Below are 27,307 nucleotides of genomic sequence, written 5' to 3'. Positions count from 1 at the left end.
GTCTGGTCCCATGCGGGTTCCACAGCTGTCGGTCTAAAGTTCGTGGGTTCCTTTGAGCTTGGTTCAGTTGTCTCTGTAGATTTCCCCATCATGATCTTCACACACACACACACACACACACACACACACACACACACACACACACACACACACACACACTTGCTCGACTACACTCCCAGAGCTCAGCCTGGTGCTTGGTTGTGGATCTCTGCATCTGCTTCCTCAGTTACTGGATAAACCAAGCCCACTTCTGACAAGTACAGGGCCTAAGAGAAGAGTACTTCCACATCAACTTTCCACCCATGAAATCTACATTGCCAAGTCTGATTCTCAAAGAATCAGCAAAGAATGGGAACTCTGAATGCACGAAACTGAAGCTGACTCCATCCCAGCCTTACCCTCCACACTTCCCTTGTTCCTTTGCAGACAAGCTACCAACAGCACATTCCCAGACACACTGCATCAGAGGGAAATGCAGATGCAAACAGCTATGTGGTCAGACCTGCTAGGAACTAACTAACTTTATGATTTCGGGCTACCAATGAAGCAAAGATGTCCTGTCTTTGGTGGATTTAAAAACATGGTGAAAATATAGTTTCCAGCAGAGGAGATCTAAGGATTATTTGAGAGCACAAAGACTTTGTTCTGAAGCACAGCACTATTCTAACAGTGGAAAATGAGTACATACTGGGAAATTCATGAAACATGGCATAGCAATGAAGAGAAAAGAAGTAAGTGAGATGAGCATTAAAGTGGCTTTTATTCATTCAACTTTCCTTTCAACATACTAACGCTATTACAAATCTAAAGGAACCAGACTTGGTTGAAAAATTTTTATTAAGATACAGATCTATGAACAGAACAATTACTTGCTAGCTAGATTACAGTTCCTTGTAAAAATAATGTGTGAAAAATTAGTAGAAAATGAAAATCTGAGTTATCTGAAATCTGAAAATGTTAAGTGATTTCTGCTGCATGTTACTGTTGATCACGTCACAGAATATTGGAGCATAATTGGACGGAGAGTACTTAATGATTCACGGTAACAGAACAGCAGGCCCTTCAGATCTTGGCATAGTCTTTAAGAATCATCTGAAGCTTCTGGCTCAGCATGATGTTCCCTCTGGCCTTCAGTTTGCCGCTGAAGAAGGCCTGTGAAGAGACAGAGGAAAGAGAACCAGCCGTTACCCTGGCACTTGATCTTTCTCCAAAGGGACAGTTGTTCAGACTGACAGCAGGTCAGTTAGGGACAACAAAGGCGGCTCCGGCTAGCTGAAGGATTTAACAGTTATGGAGAGCATACATAATTTTAGCTAAGAAAAAGGACTCCTACATGTTTATAAAAATCATAGACTAAGTATGTGACTTGACAGGCCTGGCAATCCAGTCTGAATCTGCACTCTGGCTTTACTCTGTTACTACACATGGGTTGGGGAATACCTGGATAAAAGACTATTCTACTCAGAACTTGAGAAGCAGACTGAAGATGTGAATTACATCTCAATCACACAGAGGCCATATAATGTCAAAATAAGACAGTAGCACACTGTGGTGAATAGATAACAGCACAGGAACCTTGGAGTCAAGTCCAGGCTCTGTCGCTCATCAGCAGTGTTAACTTGGGCAAACCACTTAATCTCTACATCTATAGAAACTCGAGACAGCAGCACTGAAGTAACACACCTTTGTCATGTGAGTTCAGTAATGTGCACGGTATATGGTAATAGTGTATGAAGCCAAGCAGAAGGCTGTTAAATAACATGTTTAACATGTTGAATACATTCTGTAAGCTCTGAACATTTTAACATTTCTAAGTCTTGATAGAATCTAGATTTTTCTACATATAAAAACATTGTCTGCCAAAAAGAATGTTTTAGCTTTCTCCTGTCCTCTATGTATGTTTCTTTTTAAAGGTAGGCCTTGAAATTAAAATACATCATTTCTTCTCTGTCCTCCTTCCACCCTTTCCATTCACACTTTGCTTTCTCTCTCTCAGATTTATGACCTCTATTTCTTTAATTGTTGTTACACACATGCATACACACATACACAGTCTATTCCTAAATATATAAAAACAACCTGCTCAGCCCATATGTTATTTGTATGTAAGTTTTCAGGGCTGACCACTTGGTACTGGATAACCACTTTGAGGGCTCTTCCCTGAGTAAGACCATTTCTCCCGCTCTCAGTTCCCCTTATTTGACTGTAGTTCTTCGTGTAGGGTTGAGGCCCCATGAGACTTTCCCTTCCATGTTAGCATGTCTCTTAGTATTTTCCTCCAGGTTTTGTTTAGGAGCTGTATTAATGAGGCTTCATAGATGTAGTCTATGTTCATCTTTTATGCTTTCCTGGTGCCCTCATGTTCTGGCTAACACTACTATTACTTAAGAGTAGGGGAGAGTAACACCCATGTAATGCTCATGATCGTAAATGCTTTTAGCCTTTCCCCATTCCATGTGACAGTGCCTGTGGGTTTGACATATGTACCCTTTACTATGCTGGAATTTGATCCTTCTATATATAATTTGATTGGGGCTCATATTATCATGAAAAGTGAATTGCATTTTATCAAATTCTTTTAATGCATTTATAGATGGTCATATGATTTTTCCCTTCCTTCTGTTGATATGACATATTGGCATATGTTGAATCATCTTGCATGCCTGGAATAAAATACATACTTTTCCCCACTTTGGCTGTGTGCTCACTCAGATACATACACAGGCTGTTGAGTTTGCTTTGCTAGTGTTTTTGTTGAGAACTATTCTGTTTATCTGGGACAATGACGTATGCATTTATGTCCTTGCCAGGTCTGAGTCACAGAGTGATGCTGTCCTCAATAAGTATGAAGGACTCCAGCCCTTACAAACACTAAGTTAGTTCTTGTTTAAAAGCAGGATGAAATTCAGTAGGGAAGCCATCTTGTCCTAGGTTTTTCACTCTTATCAGAAATGTAATCAATGGTTAACATTTATTTTATAGCTTAATATTTTGTCTATTCTAGAGAAACTTCCATATGCTAATGAGAAGGTGTAGTCTATACTGTTGGATGGTCTGTAAATGTTAAGTCATTTGATCTATGATACAGTTGATCTATAGTAGAGTTTAACTCTGTAATCTACCTATTCACTGTTATATGGTGTGTAGAACTTTCCCACTACTTACTGTATTGAAGTCTGTCTTTCCCTTTAGTCTAACAGTGTTTGTTTTCTAAAACTCAGTACTTCAATAGATATACATTCATTCATAATCATCCCACTCTTTGATGAATTTGGCCTTTGGTCACTGTACAGTGAGCTTTATCTGCTTATGTTTTTGTCTCCTTTGTCAGATGTAAATATAGCTACACACATTCCCACTCAAAATTTCTATTTACTTCAGAATGTCACTTCCAATTTTCTTTCAGTTCATTTTGGGATTTTACTTAGTAAGATGAGTTTCTTGTAGGCAGAACATTGTTGGACCTTATTCCCTATCTTTTAGTTGGTGAATTATAACCATTTACATTTAGTCACTACTGGATGGTATAGATTTATGTTTGTCATATGTTGATTTTCTTCTAGTTTTGAATTTTCTACTCATTTTTTGTTTCTTATAATGATTTATAGTTGTGGTTGACTGTCCTGACAATATTTTTATTCTTTTATATGTCTGCTTGTCTAATAGGAGTTACGCTTTCCTAACTCCTCGTGTTATCTACTTTTCACTTGTAGATGGGATGAATATTCCATCTCCTTCACTGCTGCTTACCTCCAAAGGTCTTTACTTCTCCCATTCTGAAGGAGAGCGTCACTGATATCGTAACTTTACTTGGCAGTTACTTCTTTTCAGGCCTTGAAATACATCCTTCCAGTTCTCCTGCCCTGTGGTGTTTCTGCTCAGAAGTCTGCTGTCAGTCTAATGGGGCTGTTGAGGACTCACATGTGATTTGGCACTTTCTCAGGTTTAAAGAATCCTCCTTTGCCCTGTAGTTTGACTATCTATCACAGTGAGTGTTTTTTTGATCACATTCATTGGGGAATGAATCCTTTATCTGGATGTTCATGTCTTTCCCAACATTAGGGAAGTTTTCAACCACAATTGCACTGAATAGTGTCTGTCTGTAACCTTAACTTCTAAGTATACTGATGATAAAGTTCAGTATTTTCGTGGTGTCTTACACAAACTGTCTCTAAATTCTTTATTTTTTTCTTTCTGTCTGATGTGACATTATGAGAGACCTACCTTCAAGCTAATATTCTTCTTTATACTTGATCTAGTTGGAGGTTGTGACTAAAGTTTGTATCTGTGTTATTGAGCTCTTGGTTTTCCAAGATTTCTTCCTATTTGCAGAATTATCTCATTTATATCCTGCACATATTCCTAATTTCATTCAACTATGATCTTTTGAGCTCTTTTATTAAGAAGATTATTGGTTGATTTATTATGTTTGTGTACCACATGTGTACAGGTGTTTGAGGAGGCCAGGGGGCATCAGATACCTTGGAACTGGAGTTACAGGTAGCTCACAGCCACCTGATATGGGTGCTGAATCTGGGTCCTCTCCAGCAGCGGAGTGTTCTTAACCACTCATCTCTCTAACCCCATCTGCTTTAGCATCTTTAGGACCTGTTACTAAAGAGATGCCACAGTCAGGAGGTCTCACAGTATAGTGTTTGTTTCTCATATGTGCTATGTTGAGATTTATGCTGTGTGGTAGAATGGATTCCCTACTACTTTCATGGGATGGTCTTTTCAGAAAGCAAATTTCTCTTGAAAATGTGTCTTGAGATATTGGTTTGTTACGCAGTTTTGAGTTTGGCACCATGGGTTCTTGTAGGTTCTTTTGACCATCGTTAGTGTCTGGGCAGTACAACATGCTTGAGTCAGAGAACTACTGTCGCTGCAGATTGTGGAAAAGTTGGGGGACTCGAGCTGTCTGGATGGTGTGGTCTAGACAGCAGAGTGGGTGCACACTGTGTGTAAGGATGGAGCGGTGACTTCTAGCAGGGGCATGCACTGACTGTTAATACTGGCTTTGATGCTTGGAAGGGTCTCTGGGACTGGCTGCTCCCAGGGATAAAGGCCTGAAGCAGTAACGCTGGCACAAGCCCGGGGGTTTCACAGGAGACACTCGGTTGTATTCACGTGCAGCTTTAAAGTCAGCAGCCCCTGATCAGTAAGGGAGAGGAGCGGAGGAGGCAGGAGGCCCACAAGGTGGGGTAACAACAATTTCCCTCCTCCACTGTAGGGGGTACAGACACCCCCAAACCCCTAGCTGTGCACCCTGGGAAAAGAAACAACAGCCAGGGTTGGTTTTGTTGTTTGTTCCCAATTCTCTCCAGGGACTGAGTGGAAAGTATATTTCTCAGAAAGTTTCAAATTTCGAAAATAACTTATAAACAGGTTTTTATATAGCATATAAGTATGTAACTTATAAACAGGTTTTCTTCAATTCTTTCATCTCATGAGTTTTGCTACTGTGTGGAAGTTGTTTTTAATACTAGTCCATTCAAACAGTCTGAGACTATCCGTTGTAAGGACCATCACAAACTGAAAATAACTAATGTTTCTCTTTTATGCAAATTACTACATTGGCTACTTCAATTCTGTGTGTGAAAATATTAACAATATTAACAATTAATATGAACAGTAGTCACAGAAGGCACTCCTGTCTTAATGATGATTTTCACAGAAATGCCTTGGGATGCTTCAACTTCCATGACACAGTGACTATTAGTTAAATATCCTATTTCTAGGTTTTGAATGAGTTATTAATACTTTATATTGGCTGGATGTCACTAATACAAAACTCTAACTTCCAAAATGCTTCAAAAATTGAAACTTCCTGAAAAAAGCAAATCAAGGTTTTGTTTTGGTTGTTGTTTTTTTTTTTTTTTTTTTGCAATTTTGGAGCATTTACAGATTTCAAATTTTTGGACTAGAGATTCTAACCCAGTAAAATCTGTGCAAATATTCCAAAATCCACTAGCTGAAAGTTGAAACACAACAGAAATTACAAGCAAGAAATATTCAACTTGTATCACATACCTCAAACTATATATTCAAAATGCCTAGTGTGGGTTTTATATTGTTTTAGTAAATGGTATGCAAGACTTATACCCCCCAAAAAAATCTTTACAAAACTCTAACTGAAATAGTAATTTTTAAAATGACTTGCTAATGAGAATATAAGTATAAACTTAATAAATGAAAATCTTGAGAACATTACCTTCTGAGGATCAAGCTTGCCCATGACCACTTCCATGAAATCTTCATCGGAAATTATGATGGTCGTATCAGCGGAACCTTTTGCAGGGCCTTGGTACACTTCTCCAGAGCCGTTCTTCAGGTCGATGGCTGGGAAAACAAAATAAAAAAGTGACACGCGTTCTCAAAAATATCATAGCACGAAAAGTGAGCTAAAACGGAAACTGTTCCAGTTTCCACATTAGGCAATGTTCATGTCTCTTGTTCTACTTCTAGAACACGTACTTCCTGGCATTTAGAAAAGTTTTGTTGTTGTTGTTGAGACAGGGTCTCACCCGGTAACCAAGACTGGCCTTGAACTCACAGCAATCCTCCTGCAGTGGGTACTACCCGGTGTAAATCTGTTTTAGATGCTACTTTTTATAAAGTTCTTTGAAACAGTCAAGTCAATATTAGTTTTTTCTTAATGAAGAATTTCATGATAGAAATATTCATATAAATGTTAATTAAATGTAGAATAAGTTACTAACAAGAAGTGAAGTTGCTGGACTGTATCTAAGGCCTTTAAAGTGCACTCAGCAAAGAATTCTAGTTCATTGATTAATGTACCTGACACTATCGGAGAAAACTGACTTTCCCTTTTCCAGCAGGAATCAAATGCAATTGTGAACGGCTTCTCAGGTGGGGCATGGCGGGGCATGGCGGGGCATGGCGGGGCATGGCGGGGCACACTTTGAATCCCAGCACTCAGAAGGGAGGTGTATCTATCTCTGTGAGTTCGAGGCCAGCCTGGTCTACATAGTGAGTTTCAGGACAGCCAGAGCTATGTAGAAAGACCCTGTCTAAAAAAATTAAAATTTTTAAAAAAGGTCGGGGTGGGACTTTGCAGCCACTTCCCCTCTCAGTGCTGGAATAGCATCTGGTTTGAACCTGTGCAGGCCAGGCCTTAGGTAAGCTGCCAGTCTCTGTGAGTTCAGATGCGCAACAGTCCTGTTGTGTCTGAAAGACACGGTTTCCTTGAAGTTATCCATCACCTCTGGCTCTTAGAATCTTCCCACCTCCTCCTCCTCTTCACCCCTCCTGAGCCTTAAGGGGAGGGGTTTGATGAAGTCATCTCATTTAGGACTGGGTGCTCTGGAGTCTCTCACTCTTGGTGTGCTGTCCAGTTGTGGGTCTCTGTGTTAATTACCATCTACTGCAAGAAGATGCTAGGATGTTCATTTTTTTAACTTTTCTTCCATTAACAAACTTTTGGTAGAAAGGTTAATGGTCCCAGAAACAGGCTCAGTAGTTGAGAAAACTCTTCACCAGTTTAACTTGAGAGTTTCTGTAACACTTAGAGAACTTCACCGAAGTTACAGTACGAAGTCTGAGCTGTCTCCCCTATGATTGATATCATGCTTACAGGAAAAGCCAATTAGCATCTTCAGGGTCAGCCTCACGGCACTGGGGTCAGGTTGTTGCAGCTATATCAACCCTCCTAGAGGATGTAAAGAACTCCCAACTTTCATAAGGCAAGCTGAACCTCCATAAGAACATGCAGAATGCTTAACTAGCTTTCTGTTACCAAATGCTAAAAAAGGAATAGTGAACCACTCAGGTCTCTACAGAAGAGAATTCTGCCAAGCAAGCAAGCACGCAAAAAGTTTAAGGAAAAAAATAAAAACTTAACGCTTAATCTAGGAAGGTAAAGAGCAAGGAAGGACCATTTTGTTTTGGAGACTTCCTGCACTTCCTTGTTGAGGTTTCCAGTGTGACTATTAGAAAAGGTATCAGAGGTACTTGGGGTATGACATGAAGAACAAAGGACCTATTCTGACTGGGACGTCCATGAATACACTTTCATTGTGTGTATTATTTCTATAGTCAAAAAGAAAGGTAACAGAAGGGGACAGGAAGGAGGGGGTGTGGTAAAGTTTAAAAGAAAGCAACCCTCTGCTAACCAGTAAACTTACCAAATATGCTTTTAATTCTACACAACTCTGCCCGAGCCCCACTCACTGGGTGGGGTGTACATAAAAATTCTGCTCAGTAATAAAACTGTAATTTGCACACATTAATACTAGAGTAAAGGGGTAAGTCTCCAGTCAATAGTAACCCATGGTTGTTCAGTCACACTTTCCCTCACACTTACCTACTCACCATCGCAGATGTGAGACTTGAGGGTGTGAGAAGCTAATGGCTACACTGATACAAGAAAAGATGGCACTTAGCAAGAATATAGACACTGGGGTAAAGGAGTAAAATATTCAAATGCACAGGGGCTTTGGTGGGGGTATGTGGAGAAGCACCCACTGGAACCATTTAGAATCCAGATGCCTACAGGTCACTACTAGTCTTCTATAAGAATAAAGAAACTGCACCTCCACCCAATGGCAGAGTTGGCTGTGTTTGAATGATTATAGTTCAAATTTATGATCACCAAGTCTCTAAAAGAGTTGAGGAAAATTTCCACTAGAATTTACTGCCTTTCCAGGGAAGGGGTGAGGTACAATCACAAAAGGGGCTACAAAGAAAAAAAATGTGCTGCTTCTGCCTCAGATGTCTAGGACAGCAAGGTCTTTGTGGGCACAGACCCATCTTGTCACCTAATCTCATATACTTCTTTGAAGAGAGTGTTTCGGAAGTGTTAAGTAAGTGGAAGGGCATAAGAAAGGCTCTCTATGCCTCCAAAGGGTAGCAGCAAATGAAAAACTTTCACACAGACGCCTAGGCTGTCCTCAAACCCATGGGTCATCCTCCTACCTCTGCCTTCTATAGTGCTAGGATTACAGAAGGGGGCCACCACTCTCTACTAAAATATAGGGTTTTTTGGAAGAAGAAAAAAAAGAGATAGCAAGGACATAATACTTTGCTACTATTCTGTCCAAAAATTCATAAACCTAATCATGAATATCAAATAAATACAAAAATAAAGAATATTTTTCAAAATAACTTTTCCAAAACATCACGATGATAAATAAGACAGACAATGTGTCTGGGCTCCAGCAGCTAGGGACTTAAATGCAGAATGTGAGCAGGCCAGACAGGGAGCATTCATCCCCTCTCTCTCCATTTCTACTGTTGCTACTATTACTGTTATTAGTCCTTTGCTTTAAATGACACTATTGGGACAAATGGTGACGCATTAATAAGGTGGTAGAGTAGATAAGAACAGTATATAAATGTTAACTTCCTGACATTGATAACTACTCTGTAGTCAGAGAATGTCTTTGTTCTTGGAATAATAGAGTAGCCTTCACCCTTACAATGCCAAGTCTCCAAGTTACTCTTAAGTATATACACTTTTATGAAATGGGATAAAATTTTAAAAATTTGAAGTACTGGATGAAAGATAACTGTTACTTCTCTTTATAATTTTTGCAGTTTTATCTCTATGTCAGAATTTACTGTTAAAAAAAAATTGCAAATGATGTTAGGACATATTGCACACAGAGAGGACTGACGGCCTGTGAAGCGGTGCTATTGTATGGGCATGGAGTCAGGACTGCTCTGGAGAGCAACGGCTTCTCATGGTTGGGGAAACCCTTAACTGATGAATAGATAGCAGATTCTTTCCAAAGACAAACTGTTTCCTTGAAATTCATGAGACATTTCTGAATCTCAACCCCAAATCTGGAAGTGGTATCTTTAAATTTTAGTGTATAGGGCTGGTGAGCTGACACATGCCTATACTCCAATCACTTATGAAGTTTAAGGGAGGAGAGTTTCTGGTTTGAGGTCAGCCTGGGCTATAAAGGGGCTATAAAGCAAGATCTGGCCTTAAAAGGTAAAGGAAAACCCAATTTGACTTCAGAAGATGAATTCCAAACCAAAGCTCATAGGTTCTGATCAGATGGCTTCCTCAAGAAGGTTGGATTCTCATCTGCAAAGAATGCCAGTTCTCAAATCTCTACACTTTCTTCCACATGGTGACAAGCTTCCAAAATGTATGAACACTGACATTCATGGAGTATCGTCCTCCAGCCACTGTCATAAGACAGTGCACAAGGGACGCCTGGATTCAGTCCAGATACCCAGTTAGCTCTGGACACTTAGTTAAAATATACATCATTAAAACTCAACCAATTCACTTCACCAAACAATCCTCAAAGAAAAATGCATAGTATCTGTATGATCGTGGTATCTAGATGAAAATTTTACACATGTTCATATAATGTAAAAGATTATAGATATGAGATTGGAGAGAAACCAACCTGTTTCAAGCCATTTGGTTATACCTATCACTCTAAGAAATATGGAACACATTATGTTTTGCAACATGGTGTCTTTAGTCTATAATAAGTACTTGTAAACAGTTTCAATAGTTTGAATGTATCCTATAACTATAAATATTCAAGCAACAAACAAATTACTTGGAAACATGTATTAAGTACTTAGCATTACAATAAATTATACAATGAAAATTTGTAAGCCAAATTCTATGTGAACAGGAATGGCAGACAATCCTCCACAGTCAAAGTCCCATTCCATTTTCCTCTTGCATGACATTGTCAAGGTGGCAAAGCCAATGGGCTCTCTGCTTACAGCGGTCACTCAGCCATGAGCTGCAGGAGGCACACAGCCCACAGTCTAGCCCAAATCTTGACTGACCTTAATTCTGGCACCACAGTTCATTTTTTTTCTCTATAAATTCCTACCTCTTCTCCATTTTGCTCTTCACTAATGAGTCACCATTCTCAAGAGTACAAGTTCAAAACCTCAGTTTACCCAGATGTCTTCATTTCTTCTGATATTCAGACCTATATAGTGCCTTCGGAGGTTGGTCCTACCCTAGCAATGGTTTCACATCAGTCCTTTTCTCTCTCTCCGTTATTATCATGACTTTAACTTAGGTCTACCTTCCTTCCGGTCTTTTCATACCCAGAGGGACCATGGCATTTAAATGCTGATCTTGTCCCTGAGTGAGCCAGTTTTCCCATCCTCTGAAGCCAAGCTCATCTTTTCCAGGCCTCTGTCACCTGTGTTCCCATGCACATGTGTAAGTCTGTATTTCTGAATCTCAATTTTCAGCCTGGATGTGTTTGGAATTCAGAATTGTTCTGATTTTAGTAACTTTGAATTAGAAAAGACCCCTCAGTGGTACAACATTATATAAACAAGTGTATTATTTCTGCACTCTAATTGACACTAGGTGAAGTAAATAAAGGCACTAATAGCAGTGAGTTCTAAGAGGAAAGTTTTCTACCTTCAAATTGTTCTGCTTCCACATTTCAGATCAGAATAACTGCTTTAATTTTCGGCCACCAATGATTCTGCAGCCTATCTAAAGCCTCCTGATCTTCTTCCTTTGTTGTGTGGTGCTGGAAATGGAACCCAGGGCCTCCTGCACAGCAGGCACCCCAGACCCAAGCTGCTTATTCTGCCAACTTTTATTTCTCTAAATTTTACTGTTAACAGAATACCAGAATAGGACCAAATAGCTTCCTAGACAATTTCTGGATGGTTTTAGAAATAAATGAATGGATGGATGGATGGATGGGTGGATGGATGGATGGATGGATGGATGGGTGGATGGATGGATGGACAGACAGACAGATAGATCAGATCATTGCTAGTAAAATGTTTCAATGGTACATTTCCACACTACACAGTAAACTTACTGAACAGAAAACAAGCAACCATTTTTGTTCTTCCAAAAGGACAATGATCTCATCCCTGTAACTCCCATGTGGCTTTTAGCACTTACCAGCCTGAGCCGGTACATACTGGACATGTACTACAGACCTGACTAGGAGCTGCCAACAAACAGAGTGCAGTCCTTTCTCAGAGTTAAGCCCAAGGTCAGACGAAAAGGGACATGTAACTAGAAACAACCAAAGTACAGCAGGGTATCAGGACAAGCAAGAGACTGTTCCAAGGGGACTCGGAGACATCTTTACCCACAAAGATCCCTAGAAAAATACAGGGACAAGGATGACCTTTATTCAAAGGTGAGACAACCAATGATACAGAACCTTGGAAATGCTTGTGTCCAGACATTCAGCTCCAATTATTTATTAACAACAGTCACTGTTCTTGAAGAAAGACAAGTGTGAACTTGATGTCCTGTCTATGAATACTGCTGTGACTAAACACTGCACCTGAGGTATGAAGATGAAGGCATGAGACAGTTTGCCTTCCTTCCCCAAAGCCCTGCACTGAGGCCCTTCTCTGACTTGCGATAATAACCAGGGGCACCTCTCCCCTCACATTGGCAGGAGGGGCTTTAGATTTTCTCAGCAGCCCTGCCAGCAGAGGCAACACTGCCCTCACCTAGGCATCCCTTCTGTTCCTACCTAACAATGTGTGCTGGGCCTTAGAAGTGGCAGACTTCAAGGCACACCTATGACTCCTCTGTCTCCACAATCAACAAGAACAGTGTCTCAACTGATACCCACATCCTCTCCAGATCCAGATTTAATTGGATTGGAAAAAATTCCCCCAATACACACACACACACACACACACACATACACACACACACACACACTCTCTGCCCAGAGATGTGGTACTGCCAGGGAGGGAAAGGAAAAGATGGGCGTGGTCTAGCATCTTTGGGTTGGAATGTGACCCATCAGTGCCTACATTTGCCCAATAGCACTGACAGCACACCCAGTATGCTCATTTCCATTCTCTCTATCCTGTTTCCGGAATGCCATAATATGAGTATGGCTGGGCTTATATCAACAATATAAAACACACAATATTTGGTACTTCAGCATTTGGCAAAACATCTTAAAACTCCTTGTGGGGGTTAAAAGTAGAGGCAAGGTATTCCCTAAGGTAACCTTTAAATGCCTATTCTATATCAATAAGCACCACACTGCAACACAGGGCTGCCAAAAGGGATGCCTTCTACCATACCAGTGAGCCAAAAGGGGTTTTCCCTACAGCCAAATACAGTGATTTACATCAGAGACACAAAGACTGGTTTCACAACTATGTATCAAGCCAAGCTGACAGACAAAGGCAATCGGAGCACAGGACGAACCCTTTCAGGGGAGGTCTAGAGCCTGTCACTGCTGGCTTTGCTAGGTAAGGACCTGGAGAGATGCGAAGACACACGAAAGCTGCAGAGAACTGATGGTGGGCAGCAATGGACAAGACTCCAACAGTCTCATTTATTTCTAATGGAAATACAACGGGGAAAACTGTTTGTGTTAACAAGAGGTAACTTTTCAATGTTAGCACGTTACTTTCCAAATGAAGTCTTAGTTGGTTATTAACCACTTACATCAATACTGCAGGAAACCGGCCTGCTGGCCCAGGTCAATCACTTGTCTTCCATAGGAAGCCCTATAGTATATTGCCAGCTTCGAGACTCATACTTCTCGCCCTTTACTCGTTCCTGTGGCATTCACTCTTCACCAGTATTTCACTAAGCCTATGCTCTGGAACTCAGCTGCTAATGTACTTTATCCATAAAAGAAAAGTTGACTTCCACCACAGGAAAAAGTGGAAGAAAAGAAAAAAGGACAGCATGCAACAGCAGTTGTGCACACTGTTAACCTACAACACTAGCTTGGAAACCACAAGGCAAGCCGAAATCTGGGGAAGGCACAATCTGACTCTTCTGCCTGCCTTCCTCTCCTTTCTCAACTAACCCATTGCAAGCACAAATGTTTACCTCAAGGAAAAACCAACAGATTACTTGTGGTTTTTCTTTTTAGCAGACACACTGTTGCTTTTTCCTCTTTTACTTTTTTTTTTGGTTTTTTGAGACAGGGTTTCTCTGTGTAGCTTTGCGCCTTTCCTGGATCTCACGTGGCCGCCCAGGCTGGCCTCAAACTCACAAAGTTCCGCCTGCCTCTGCCTCCCAAGTGCTGGGATTAAAGGCATGCACCACCACTGCCCGGCTTTTTCCTCTTTTACTAATACAGACTAAATGTTAAAAAGAACAAGAAATAGGAAATCACTTCCAAAGTTCTAAATGATTTAGACAGGCTTTAAGTGGATTAGATGTAATGAATAATGTACTGTGTGATTTTAAGGGACCCAAGTGGGAACTATTTTTTTCCTCCAGTGCTGGAGATCAAACACAAGGCCTTCTGAGTGGCTGCTAAGCATCTTCAGACAGTACACCTTCAGCCCTAAACATATTCTTTCAATAGCTACCAATTTCATTAAGGAATATGCACCAGCACATTGCCTATATAGTAGGCAATACAAAAATCCTAGTTTAAAGGAGGTCCCATCCATCAGCTGTGGGCTATCCAAAGCACAGTCTTCTTGCTCAGTCATGAACACAGTATATTACATTCAACACTTAACTCATAGACTATTTCTGGAGGATTACTACCAAAACCAAGCTGAACCTAAAAGTTTGCACAGGTCTACGGTCTAAGCAAATCCCGGGCCTCCTCCAGACTCTCACAGGATTGCACGGGCTTTTTTTCTTTTTAAGCCTTACTTATTTGCACTTTTAATGTGTATTTGAGTTTTGCCTGAGTGTGGCTATGCACCACAGGCAAGCAGTGCACCCAGATACTAAAAAAGGGCATTAGATTCTCTGAAATTGGAGTTACAGACAGTTGTGAGCTGCCATGTGGTTTCTGGGAATTGAATCTGGGTCCTCTGGAAGAACAACTGCTCTTAACTGCTAGGCCATCTTTCCCACCTCCTTCAGGGACTCATGGCAACCTAAACTACATGGGATCTCATTTTCTCAGTTAGAAGTGAAACTTAAAAATCCTTTATAAATTTATGGATGGGGGCATGCACGCCAGAGCACCTATGTGGGAAACGTCCTCTTCTAAAAATACCCTGTAGGCCACTTTTCCCATGTTCCTATGGAGATTTAGGAGAAAAAAGCTGCTAGACTTCCAGTGAAAATATTGTGGCCTTGGGCTTCCAGGACAAAAGCTAGAAGTAAGCAAAATGTCTCTGGGAGTATTCACTGCTCAGCCCCACTTCTCACACAATCCTACAGGATAGAGTAAGACCACACAGCACATACAAAAGATCTGCAAACATGTTTCACTCACTCTTCATAAATCTTCCAATTTTTCTTTCTTCAGATAACAGTACCAGGGATAATCATCACATGGCCTCATGCATTGTCAATCACTGGCTGACTGAAACCAGGGACATGGAATGCCAAGTGCACTGATTTTAGGTATTATAATAGAATCATGAGCTCATAGCAGCTGTGTCTATATGCACTAGATCTACACAAGACAGGGCTAGTCAAAAGCCAGTAGTGGATGGGGGTATTCTTTTGGGGTCCTGGCCCTCCCTGGGGAACTATTGGCTACTCATGGATGCTGGGAGGTGGGGGGATCAAAATCATGTCCTCAGTTATCAGTCACAAGTGAGTGCACCACCAGAGTGGATAGTTCTACACCTATGCTCACATGGACAGTGTTGCTTAAAGTCAGTGGGTCACAAAACAAAAAGATACGAATGTGGGTAAGAAACTGGCAGGAAGGAGAGGTTTAAAAATAGGGTGGGTCAGAGTAATTAGAATGCATTATATATGTGCATGAAATTGCTAAATGACATATATGATTTAAGGGAAAAAAATGCATGCCTTTGAATGTCCTGAGACCTATCAGTTCTCATGGAAAACAAAAACAAAAAACTATGTAGGTCAGATTCACCTGTTTTCAGAGAGACTATTACCAATTACAAAATATACTTTATCTCCACTAAAAGTTATCTTAGACTAACAAAGTCAAAAATATTACTTACTCCACTTGGCTGCAGTATTTCCATCTTTTGTGATATGCCATTCAAACACAGCATTTACTTTCTTTACCACCTCATGTCCAACGTCCTTAAGGCGGCGACCTATTTCTCCAAACACAAGAGCACTCTGGAGCTCCCCACCCTGACAAAAAGAAGAAAGTTTATTGAAAAACTTCACAAAGAAATTACAAACACATGCAATAGAAGTGGTTTTTATCCAGCGCATAAATAACACAGCTAAACTATTTTCTTCACACTGGGCTTATTTCACATTTTCCTTGTATTATTCAATCCAGAATTGGTTTACCTTACCAGAAAATTCTATTTTTAACCATAAATTGAAAATAATATTAGAATATGGGGTAAAGTACCTCCAGTAAAACCATTAGGTTCTGATTTGAATCCCAAGCACCCACGTCAAAAGCTGGGCATGGTAATGCACGGTCTATCCCCAGCACTGGTCCAGGGGCTCACTGGGAAGCCAGTCTAGCTAAAATGGTAAGGTCCAGGTTCAGTAAGGGACCTTGTCTAAAAAATAAGGGGGAGAAGCAATTGAGGAAGACATCTGATGACAACCTCTACATTTGTGCCTGCTCACTCTCCAAGTTTCATAATTGAAAAAAGAGGAAACTATCCCCCTAGGTCTAATTAAGATCTCAAATACCCTAAGCAAATAATCATAAGTAAATTCCATGAAGCTTTTAATTTCTTCTAGCTGGAAGATGTCATAGGCTTGGCCCTTAGATTATTCTTACAAGGATGTTAATTTTTGTTAGTTATCTAATAACATAGTTTATGAAGGGAAAAGATCATAGTGTGAATGTCTCAATATTATTAAGTTAATATTTTGGACATAAGATACAAATATTTTTATCAAAAGCCTGAACCTTATAAAATATTAATATTTTAATAAATAAGACGTGCTATTGTCTTCATATCTGCATACAAACCTTTAAATCAAGGGAAAAGAATAGGTTACTTAGCTTTTCACTTTTTTTTTCTCCAAATACTTTTTAAGATTTCTCATAAACTGAGTCATTCCATAGAGAGAAATGACTGAGAGACTCTAGGCCTATGGGCTAAAGATAGCTGTCCCAACTTTACAAAGGAACTTCAGATGACCATCCAGGCTGCCAGCTGTCTCTGTCTACTCTAGCAATACTCCCAAAAGTTGCTTGTATCCTTCTCGAATTTCTCAGGTAATAGTATATCCTTCTGGGGTCTTTGAGGTAGTTGAAGACTAGATAGTTATTATTTCCTTAGCTATGATAAAAGATGAGTTAGACCTTAGACTCACAAATATAGGATAGACAGGATATCTTCTTTAATTCTGCCAAGTACAAATAGACTAGATATTATAAACAGACTAGATATTGTTAGCTGTAATTCTTGCTTGATAATTGTTTTGTTATATGTAATTTTACTATCTTAAAGTTAAAATCTTCCTTTTTAAAAAAACAAAAAAGGAGAAGTTCTGTGGGATGTCCTGTATGCTGTAAATATATGTTGCTATGATTGATTGATAAATAAAATGCTGACTGGCCAGTAGCCAGACAGGAAGGATAGGGTAGACGGGACAAGGAAGAGAAGAATTTTAGGAGGTGGAAGGCTGAGGCAGGGAGACACACTGCCAGCCACCACCATGAAAAGTGAGATGTATGGTACCTGTAAGCCACAAGCCACATGGCAACTTATAGACTAATAGATATGGGTTAATTTGAGGTATAGGAACTAGATAGCAAGAAGCCTGAGCCATTAGGCCAAATAGTTTAAATTTAAAAAAAAAAAATACAAACAGCTATTTGGATATTTTCTTAGAGTTAATTGTGCCACATTACAAACAGCTCATATAATTGCTAGTCCATATATATCATATATCATACACACACACACACACACACACACACACACCAGAGCACAAAGGTCCATGACATGAGGCAACTTTGTTCTCTGGCTTAGTAGCAAATATTCTTACAAGCTGAGTCATCTACATAGTCAGTTTCTATTTAATTTAAGCCAACAAACATACATGTCTTTACATTTGGCCACATTAATATATTCATTTCTTTATTATTTTCTCCTTTTCCTCTTTCTCTCTTTTCCCTATCCCTCTACAACCACTGTATACTGTGATGATTTTAATCAAGACAAATTTGATAAAAGAAAATAATCTTATTGAGTTATTTCCAAATAAAAATGGTTAAAAAAGAAAAAAAAAAAAAAACTAAGTCATTCTTAAAACAGAAAACTATTTCCTCTTAAAATTATCCCAATATTCTACAAAGGTTTTTAAAACTAAGTTGTCAAAATATTTATTTCATTCCAATCATTTTAAATTATGTCATTTCTTCAAGAGGCTTTTCATAGCTACAGGAAGTAGCCTGAAAATCCTGAAGCGACATTAACTAAGACCGGCACATCAGAACTGAATGGGTGCCAGCCTTGCAGCCTACCTTAGAAGGTGTCTGAGCTGAAACTCCAGATGTAGGCACAAGATCCACATATGCATTGGAAATGACAATGTCTCCAGTCTCTTGGACCTGAAAAACAGAAGCAGGGTAGGAAGAAAGACAGTTCACTCTGACTGTTTACAGTTCCATCCTGGAACGCTATAGTCATTTTAAGGAAACCTCATACTTATTTTTGAAATAGTAATAATTAAAAAAAAAAAAAAAAAACTAGGGAGCCAAATAAAACAGAAGGTCAAAGCTATAAATAACAAAATAATAAACATGAAGATTTTCTGATTTAATATAATTGTTACTAAGCCTGGATATAGAATCAACTGGTAATCTTTAAAGAAGGGGAAAAGAGAGAAAAACTATGATCAGGCTTCACCTTCCAAAATATCAATTAATGGAGCTGGAGAGATGGCTCGGTGACTAAGAGAATTTTCTGCTTACTCTTGCTGAAGACCCTAGTTCAGTTCCCAACACCCACATCAGGCAGCCCACAATCATCTGCAACTTGAGTGCCAGGAGATCCGACCCCTCAGGCTTCTGTGAGCACCTGCACTCACGTGCACATACCCATATACAGAAACACACACCTACACATAACTTAAAAGTAATAAAAACATATCTTTTTAAAACCTAAATACTAATTTAAATGATCTAGAATAGAGCCTGGGCTCTGGTATTTTGGAGATTTCCTTTTCCCAAGCCCAATGTATTTTGAGGGGAGCCAGAGTGGGCCGTCAACTGTTAGAAATAGTAGAGGGTATGTCATGATACCCCCACATGGAACAAATTTGTTCTGTTGATATAGGTTAAAACTGACTAGGAACAGATGATAGTGTTTGTAAAGTCATAATTCTGGATCCTATTTCAAGTTACAAGTGTACACAACATGAAGTAAATATCCAAATAACCTTTACACCTGACATTAGAGAAACTCTCATTCCTAATCCTATATTTCAAATTATTTCAGTAACTATCCTCCCATAAGAACAATACTGTCAGCCAGGCTTTTAATGCTAGCACCCAAAAGGCTGAAGCAAATGAAAAAAACATGACATCACGAAATTTGCAGGCAAATGGATGGAACTAGAAAATATCATCCTGAGTGAGGTAACTCAGACTCAGAAAGACAAACATGGTGTGTACTCACTCATAAGTGGATACCAGATGTAAAGCAAAGGATAACCACACTACAACCCACAACTCCAGAGAAGCTAGGAAACAAGGAGGACCCTAAGAGGGATGCATGGATCACCCTGGGAAGGGGAAACAGAGGAGATCTCCATGAGTAAACTGGGGTGAGGGGGGCAGTAGAGGGGAAGGGGTGGGGCATGAGAGCATGAGGGAGTGGGATGATCAAGCTGAGGAAGGGACAGAGTAGGAGAGCAATGAAAAAGATATCTTGATAGAGGGAGCCATTGTGGGGTTAGGGAGAAACCTGGTACTAGGAAATTCCCAGGAATCCACAAGGATGATCCCAGATTAGACTACTAGCAATAGTGGTGAGGGTGCCTGAACTGGCCTACCCTGATAATCAGATTGGTGAATACCCTGTCATCATAGAGCCTTCATCCAGTAACTGATGGAAGCAGATGCAGAGATCCACAACCAAGCACCAGGCTGAGCTCCAGGAGTCCAGTCAAAGAGAGGGAAGAGGGATTATATGAGCAAGGGGAGTCAAGATCATGATCAGGAAATCTACAGAGACAACTGAACCAAGCTCATGGGAACTCACAAATTTAAGACCAACAGCTGTGGAACCTGCATGGGACCGGACTAGGCCCTCTGTATACAGGAGACAGTTGTGTAACTTGGTCTGTTTGAGGGGCCCCTGGCAGTGGGATCAGGATCTATCTCTGGTGCACGAGCTGGCTTTTTGGAGACCATTACCTGTGGTGGACACCTTGCTCAGCCTTGAAGCAGGGGGGAGGGACTTGGTCCTGCTTCAACTGAATGTACCAGGCTTCATATCTGTCCCCATGGGAGAACTTATCCTTTGAGAGGAGGGGGTGAGGGGTGGGGTGAGCAGGAGGAGGGATGAGAGAGGGAACTGTGGTTGGTACGTAAAATGAATAAAAAAATTTCTTAAATAAAAAAAAAAAAAGGCTGAAGCAAGAGAACTGCAAGGTCAAGGCCAGCCAGGCCTAAGAAAGCACGTTGTTGTACATACTGTGCTATAACAAACACCATCTCATAAGAAAACAAACTTACAATACAGAGAACAAGTTTCCAAGTGAAGGTAGCAAGTGTTACAACTTTGATTTTAACTAATCCCCCTTGACTTCATTCTTGAAAGGAGGAAAAATACCTTCCCAGCAATGCATTCTTTATATATGTGTATGTATATGTGTATATATGAATGTATGTATGTATATATACATATATGTATGTATGTATGTATCTACACATATATATGCAGTAAAAAGCACAGACACAATTAAGAAAAGAACAAAATATACTTTAGCAAATTGCTTTTTTGTAAGCACATGAGCAGAGAGTTCTGAAATACTTGTTTTAAATGTTTCTTAAAATACACTAGAAAGGAGGGAATCGAGGTGGGAGTCTTCTATGTCCCTGTAATTACTAGGGAAGGAGAAAATCCTCTGCAAAGATAAAACCTGTTTAGAGCCATTTAAAATGGGAAGAATGCATTACATTTAGGTTATTTCTCAGCTCTTTAAGCTCACAGAAAGTGCCCATGCACTGTTCTTGCTGGGGTTGTGTGAAAATGAAAACCTGTAACGTTTCATGTGGTGGTGTCGTGGTCCACACAGTTTGGAGTTCACATTCTTTTGGGTCTGTGTCTTTCTTGCTTTTTTCACAGTGTCAGGGATTGAACCCAGGGCCTAGTGCACAACAGATAAGTGCTCTGTCACTGAGCTACATTCCCGGCCCATTTGCACATGTTAATTTTCAAGAAAGACTCTGAACTCTGGGGCTGGGGTTATGCAGTATTTGCCTAACATGGGCAACACCCTGCGTTCAATCCCCAGTACCAGTCCAAGTACCCTGACTCCGCGACAAACACTTTAGGTAAGACGATTAGAAAATGAGAGAGTTGAAAAACAGGAGGCAGAGATTCTAATGAAAGGAGGTTTCAGGGAAAGCCAGGGCGTGTGCACGTGAAAGTGGGAATGACGGACCGTGTTTGAGGTAGGGCACGAACTGGGCTTGGTAGTACATGTGTGCATTGCCAGCACTCTGAAGGCAGAGACAGGATGGGAGGACTGGAAGTTCTAATGGGGCAGCCTGGGCTACAGAATAAGATTCTGTTCAAATTTAAAAAAAAAAAAATCAGAGAGACTTTCCTAAGGGTAAGGCAAAACTGGTACTGAGGTCTTTAATATAGAAGAAATTTGCAAAATAAAACAAATGATATCCCTAAAGCACGAACATGTTGTCAGCAGCAGGAAGGCACTGATACTAAAGCAGAATCCTGCTAACTTACCAGTTCCTGGAGGAACTAACTACAGCAAAAAGTTTTGGGGCCACATGCAGCTGGGTGTGTGCATCTGCTTTGGGAACACATGGAGCTGGGTGTGTGCACCTGCTCAAATGCCCTCTGTCATTAGCAACATCAAGACTTTCTTGTACTTCAATGCAGAGTTGTTACTGAAAGTTGCTATTGAAGACAACAGTGTTTACTGTGTCTCCATCAAGAGAAGCATGACTGCCATTATTGGAGTACTTAAGGCTGCTCTATGTAACACAGAGGAACCAACAGAAGGCTATTAGCTACTTACCTGTGGCAACCAAAGTTGCTTTTTAAACTGTTAATAATGAGACAAAGTTAAGTGTCCTTTTAGTGCTTTTCTGGAGAACTACTAAGTCACCCTCAAAATTACTTAAATCAACAGAGAGACACCTTGATTGGCTTAGCAATTATTAATTAGGCCCTGGCTCTATGATACAAATATTAATTTACAGATTTTGTGTGTGTGTGTGTGTGTGTGTGTGTGTATGTGTGTGTGTGTGTGTGATCAAAAACACATGGTCTCTGTCCAGGGAAAAACTAAAGGCTCCAACCTCACAGTTCTCTAGCTCACAGTAGCAGTGCCTCTAACACAGTAAAAATGTATTTCAAATGACTTTCCTGTTAACTAGATAAACTGTTCCAATTCTCCTGAGCTAAGCTGCAAGATCTTTCATTAGTGAGAGAAAAAAAAAAAAAAATTAAAAGGTACATGAGGAATCTTAGCTAAAAGTCAGCATTAACTTTAAAAGTACTCCCAAGTTTCTCTCTCAGAGATTCCTATTATAAACCACAAAAATACTAGCAGGGAACAAAATGACAGTGTGTGGTTAAGGGGTCACATCGGACATACTTCCAACCACATGATTCATACCTTGGTTTGAAAATGAATTCTGTTTCCTTCCTTCCACATCTCAGTTTGTAGAGTTTGTCCAGGATACACTGGTTTGGCAAAACGAACCTAATTAAAATAAGAGTTTTAGCATTAAAAATGTTTTTAAATGAAACTCTTCTACTTGTAAGGGAAATGTCAGGGAAGGTCAGCCTAAAAGGAAAAAAGTAGAGATTTAAATACATTAAGCTTCATAGCAGATAACAAAAATGTAGAAACTAATCAAGGATGCTAACAGTCATGGACACACACAACAAGCTAGTTTGCTGTGGATATCGCTCTGTGTAAATAAAGTGCTGATTGGCCAGCAGCCAGGCAGGAAGTATAGGCGGGACAAGAGAGAAGAGAATTCTGGGAACAGGAAGGCAGAGGGAGAAAGCTGCCAGCCGCTGCCATGACAAGTCAGATGTAAGGTACAGGTAAGCCACAAGCCATGTGGCAAGTTATAGATTAATAGAAATGGGTTAATTTAAGACAGAAGTAGATAACAAGAAGCCTGCCACGGCCATACAGTTTATAAGTAATATAAGCGTCTGAGTGATTATTTTATACGTGGGTTGTGGGACCACAGGGGCTTGGTGGCATCTGGAGAGAAGCTCTCCAGCTACACTAGTTCTTTTCTCTCAGAACAAGAGAACCAGGGCTGGGGATGCAGCTCACTGATGGAGGGAGTGCTTGCCCAGGTTATGGTAAATTCAATTCCCAACAATGGGAAAAAAGAAAAGAAAAGAAGAAAAGGCAGCATCAGTGAGCAGCATTTTCTCATGACAAACCAAAAACCAAAACCATAATCCTATTAGTTAGTGATACCGGCAACCACCAGAACAATCTGGAGTTCAAATACTAATTAATCTGGGAGCTGAAGGCATCAGTGAGTACACAGAACAAAATATTTCCACATCTTAGAGCAGGATCATTTATGCTACTGTGTGAATCTATGCTCACATTACTGAACTAAAAAAACTAATTGTGATTACATAAAAAGCATGAAAATGATGAGTGTTATTAAGGTCCAGGCATCAGAAAATGTATCATCGCTCTTGCATGGAGAATAAACTAATAAATACTTTTAAAGCCATTTGACATTGCCATGGGGCCTTTCAAGTATACAAATCTTGACTTAGACAAAAATACTGTAGGCAGAAACATTTTCCTTTGTTATTAACAAAGTGAGTAAACAGTAAAATCTTGAAATCAACCTGTAAGCACAAAGCTAAAATGGTTAAGTCCCATCAGTGTTGCAGGTGGTGTTACAGAGTTGAAACTCAGCCCCCAACATCTTCTGTTAACACAAATGTAGAGTTTAAAAGTACATAAGTGAGGCTGGGCAGGGGTGGTCTACACCTTGAATCACAGCACTCCAGAGGCAGAAGGAGGTGAATCTCTGTGAGTTCAAGGCCAGCCTGGTCTACAGAGTGAGTTCCAGGACATTCAAGATGACAAAGAGAAACCCTGTCTCAATCTGCCCCACCCCTCAAAAAAGATTATGCAAGAGACATATACCTTAATCGCCTTGAATCTTGACACATCATTATCTGCAAACTGCTGCAAAACATGCCTTGCAGAAAATCCAAAGGTACATAATCCATGTAATATGGGCTTCTCAAAACCTAAGAAAATTGGGGTAATTTTTTATATATGAAAAGTGCTATATCTAAGTACATATTTAATTCAACATTTTAATGTCTTTTAAACTGCAGTTTTACCATGAATTATACCATGTATTAACAAGTAGAACATGCCAGGAGAGATGGCACCACCTTTAATCACAGCACTGGGGAGACAGAGGTAGGCAGAGCTCTCTAAGTTCAAGGCCAGCCTGGCCTACACAGTAAGTTCTAACCTAGCCAGGCTATAGATTGAGACTGTATCTTTAAAATAAAATTTAAAAAGTTCTGTAAACAGTACTTATTCCTTCCTAGGGAAAAATTAAGATATAAATGACAAAAACGATTTTTGAAAAGTCTTGGGAACACAAAGGACTTTTTCATTTTGTGTGAAACAAATCACAGAGAGTGGCTTCATATACCTTTCTAACCTTCCAAGCTCTTGTTCTCCCTAATGACCTTGCCCCCCACCTTGTGATAGCTCACCTCCTTTCCCAAAGCTTTATCCTAGGCCTACAACAGCAGCAGCTTCAATCCACCATCTGAATTTCAAGCAAACCACACACCATTTTCTGAATACTTCATACCTTTCTACAGCCTTTGAATAAATACGAGAACTATCTTCTAAATGTCATTTGAATTAGCAGTCATAAGCAGCACTTTCTTTAAGTGTATAGGTAGTTAACTGAGCTACTATTGTTCAGGGACTCACAGAATTTACAACTCACCAGCAATGCTAGCAAAGTTAGGGTCAATGTGTAAAGGATTCCAGTCTCCACTGAGGCGGTACAAAGCAGCCTGCAGAGAAAAACTATCACTGTAATTCAGTGTTTCCTGAGAAAGCATTAAGTGTTGGACAGGAAGCATGACCAACTATTGATTAAAATATATAATGCACATAAATCTAGACTGTGATCTAAAAGATAACTAATTTTTACAAAACAAGATTACCTATAACTTTAAGTTTTAATGAGGTCTTTTGCTGTAATCAGTAGAGTAAGGGATTAAAGCAATAAGAAAGGAAGACAAGAATTACACCCCACTGCCTAAGTGGAAATTCACAGAAAGCGAAAATCCAATGTAGATAGTTAAAGGTTTAAAGTCTCTATTAGCCAATCAAAATCTTTGCTGATTTTCTTAATGGGTTTTTTAATTTTCACTCTATAACATAATACTGGACAGATAGATAAATGTCAAAGACTTCTCACTAACTTTCATCTTTCTGACACATTAAATCCTGAATATCAGCTCATGCACAAGAACAAACCCATGGCTTGCCAGTCTGACTCAGTGTCTATGTAGCTCGGATTTCACACTATTAATTTTCATAGGTAGGACAAGAATAGCAGGAAAATGTAGGCAACAACAGGGAAAGCCGTCATTTTCTGGAGTTTAAACTGTGAGGTTTTAAACTAGAGTGCTCTGCAGAACTGAAGGGAAGAAATTCATCGGCAGCTGGGTGTTTATGCATCTTTATAATAGCTTGTCACAGTTTGTCGGACCTGCCTCAACATCTGTTCCTTCACGAGTCTCTTTTTGAGAAAATTTCACTTTTCAGTGCACAGTATTCTTTCCTGTAGTTGTGGTCTTTTAAATATAAGATTCTGTGTGTTAGAAAATTAAATGGCTGGTTTTTTTCAAAAGCTGTATATAAACAGTAAACACTAGGCAACTATGCACTACTCACTACTGTGTATACTATGAAGAACGACACATCTCAGGGCCACCAAGGGAAGTTGTCCGACATCAGCTACATAATGGGCTTTGATTCCAGAGGGAGCTGGGTTCACATCCATCCCTACCACTGCTAAGCAAGTTCCTCTACCAAGATAAGCCTCAAGCTAAGAAGACTCAATTTCAAAGAACAACTGGAGAAATTAAATGAGATAAAAAACTCATGGGTATTGCCTCGGTGAACATTAGCAATTTCTAAATCTTTTTATAAGACTTTAGCAACAGTGTAAGTCAACAAAGTCTCTGATTAGCACTTGATTAGAGCCCTATCTCCACAGAGGACAAAGTATGCATGCCTGCGGATACAAGCTCCAGAAAGCTTCTCTTTTAGAGAAGAGGATAAGACAAAAATATTCCCCAAGAGCTACCTGGTGAATGAAAAGCACCAAGCAGGGATTTGAGGCCCTGTGAGACAAAGCTAGCTTTAAAAAAAAAAAAAAAAAAAAAAAACCTTTCCAAAGCAAAACACCTCCCTACAGTACTCCCTACAGCCATCCATTAAGAAACTAGCAAATAGCCCTTCGCTATGGGGAAAGGATGGCACAGCTCCAAACTAGCAATCTTGGAAGCCAAGCCATCATCGTTATGAACGGCGTGCACAGAGGTAAACAGATCGGGTAGTTGTACAGGACTGCATCTCAGTGTTGTTCTCTCTATCCAGAACGCTGGATCCTTTTGAGTCTTTCTCCCAACTATTCTCTACCTATCCTCAGTTCCTGCCCTGATTTTCATTTTCTTTTCTCTCAGACTGACTTAGTTTTATGTGTATGGACTGGACGCTTGGCCTGCACGTATGTCGGTGCACCACATGCATGCCTAGTGCCCACAGAGGCCAGAACAAAGTGCTGGGTCCCCTGGAACTGGAGTTACAGAAGGTTGTGAGCTACTACCACCACGAATGAGCTGGGAATTGAACGTGGGTCCTCTGGAAGAGCAGCCAGTGCTCTTAACCCCTGAGCCATCTCTTCAGTCCCCTTCATTTTCTATTTCATTGTTCTTTTCTTCCTTTATTATTCAGTTGTGTTAGTTTTTAATTGCTGCCGTTCACCTCCCATGGGTCCTGAAGAGCAGTGCATCTCTGGATCCCTTTTATGGCTCCCCTGAGGATGTATCCCTTGTACTTTCTCGAGCATCTACCACTGAGCGTCACTTCTGCCCTTCCAGTCTCTAGCCTGGTCCTGGGTTTGCACTTGGCCGTTCATCCTTCTGTCAGTGTTCCTCAGTCAGCACTTGGTTAGATGAAGTTCCACCTTCGTGTGGAATGTTCTTGAAGGACAGCTAGGTT

The 27,307-nt window shown here is 40.1% G+C and overlaps 1 protein-coding gene across 1 annotated transcript in view; it reads right to left on the bottom strand.

Annotated features, from left to right (window-relative positions):
* Positions 1-732: 732 nt before the first annotated feature.
* Hsd17b4 (hydroxysteroid 17-beta dehydrogenase 4) overlaps positions 733-27,307 on the bottom strand; it is an 81,836-nt gene continuing 55,261 nt past the window's right edge. The window contains exons 18-24 of the mRNA XM_036204869.1: positions 25,017-25,086; positions 24,185-24,291; positions 22,664-22,750; positions 18,312-18,398; positions 15,862-16,000; positions 6,212-6,339; positions 733-1,152 (exon numbers count right to left, since the gene is read on the bottom strand). Coding sequence (XP_036060762.1) covers positions 1,063-1,152; positions 6,212-6,339; positions 15,862-16,000; positions 18,312-18,398; positions 22,664-22,750; positions 24,185-24,291; positions 25,017-25,086 — 708 coding nt within the window. The 3' untranslated portion in view covers positions 733-1,062. The remainder of the gene's footprint in view (positions 1,153-6,211; positions 6,340-15,861; positions 16,001-18,311; positions 18,399-22,663; positions 22,751-24,184; positions 24,292-25,016; positions 25,087-27,307) is intronic.

This window comes from Onychomys torridus, chromosome 13 (assembly GCF_903995425.1).
Source record: "Onychomys torridus chromosome 13, mOncTor1.1, whole genome shotgun sequence".
Classification (NCBI taxonomy): Eukaryota; Metazoa; Chordata; class Mammalia; order Rodentia; family Cricetidae; genus Onychomys; species Onychomys torridus.
Note: the sequence above shows the minus strand (reverse complement) of the source record. Positions and strands in the feature narration are given on the sequence as shown.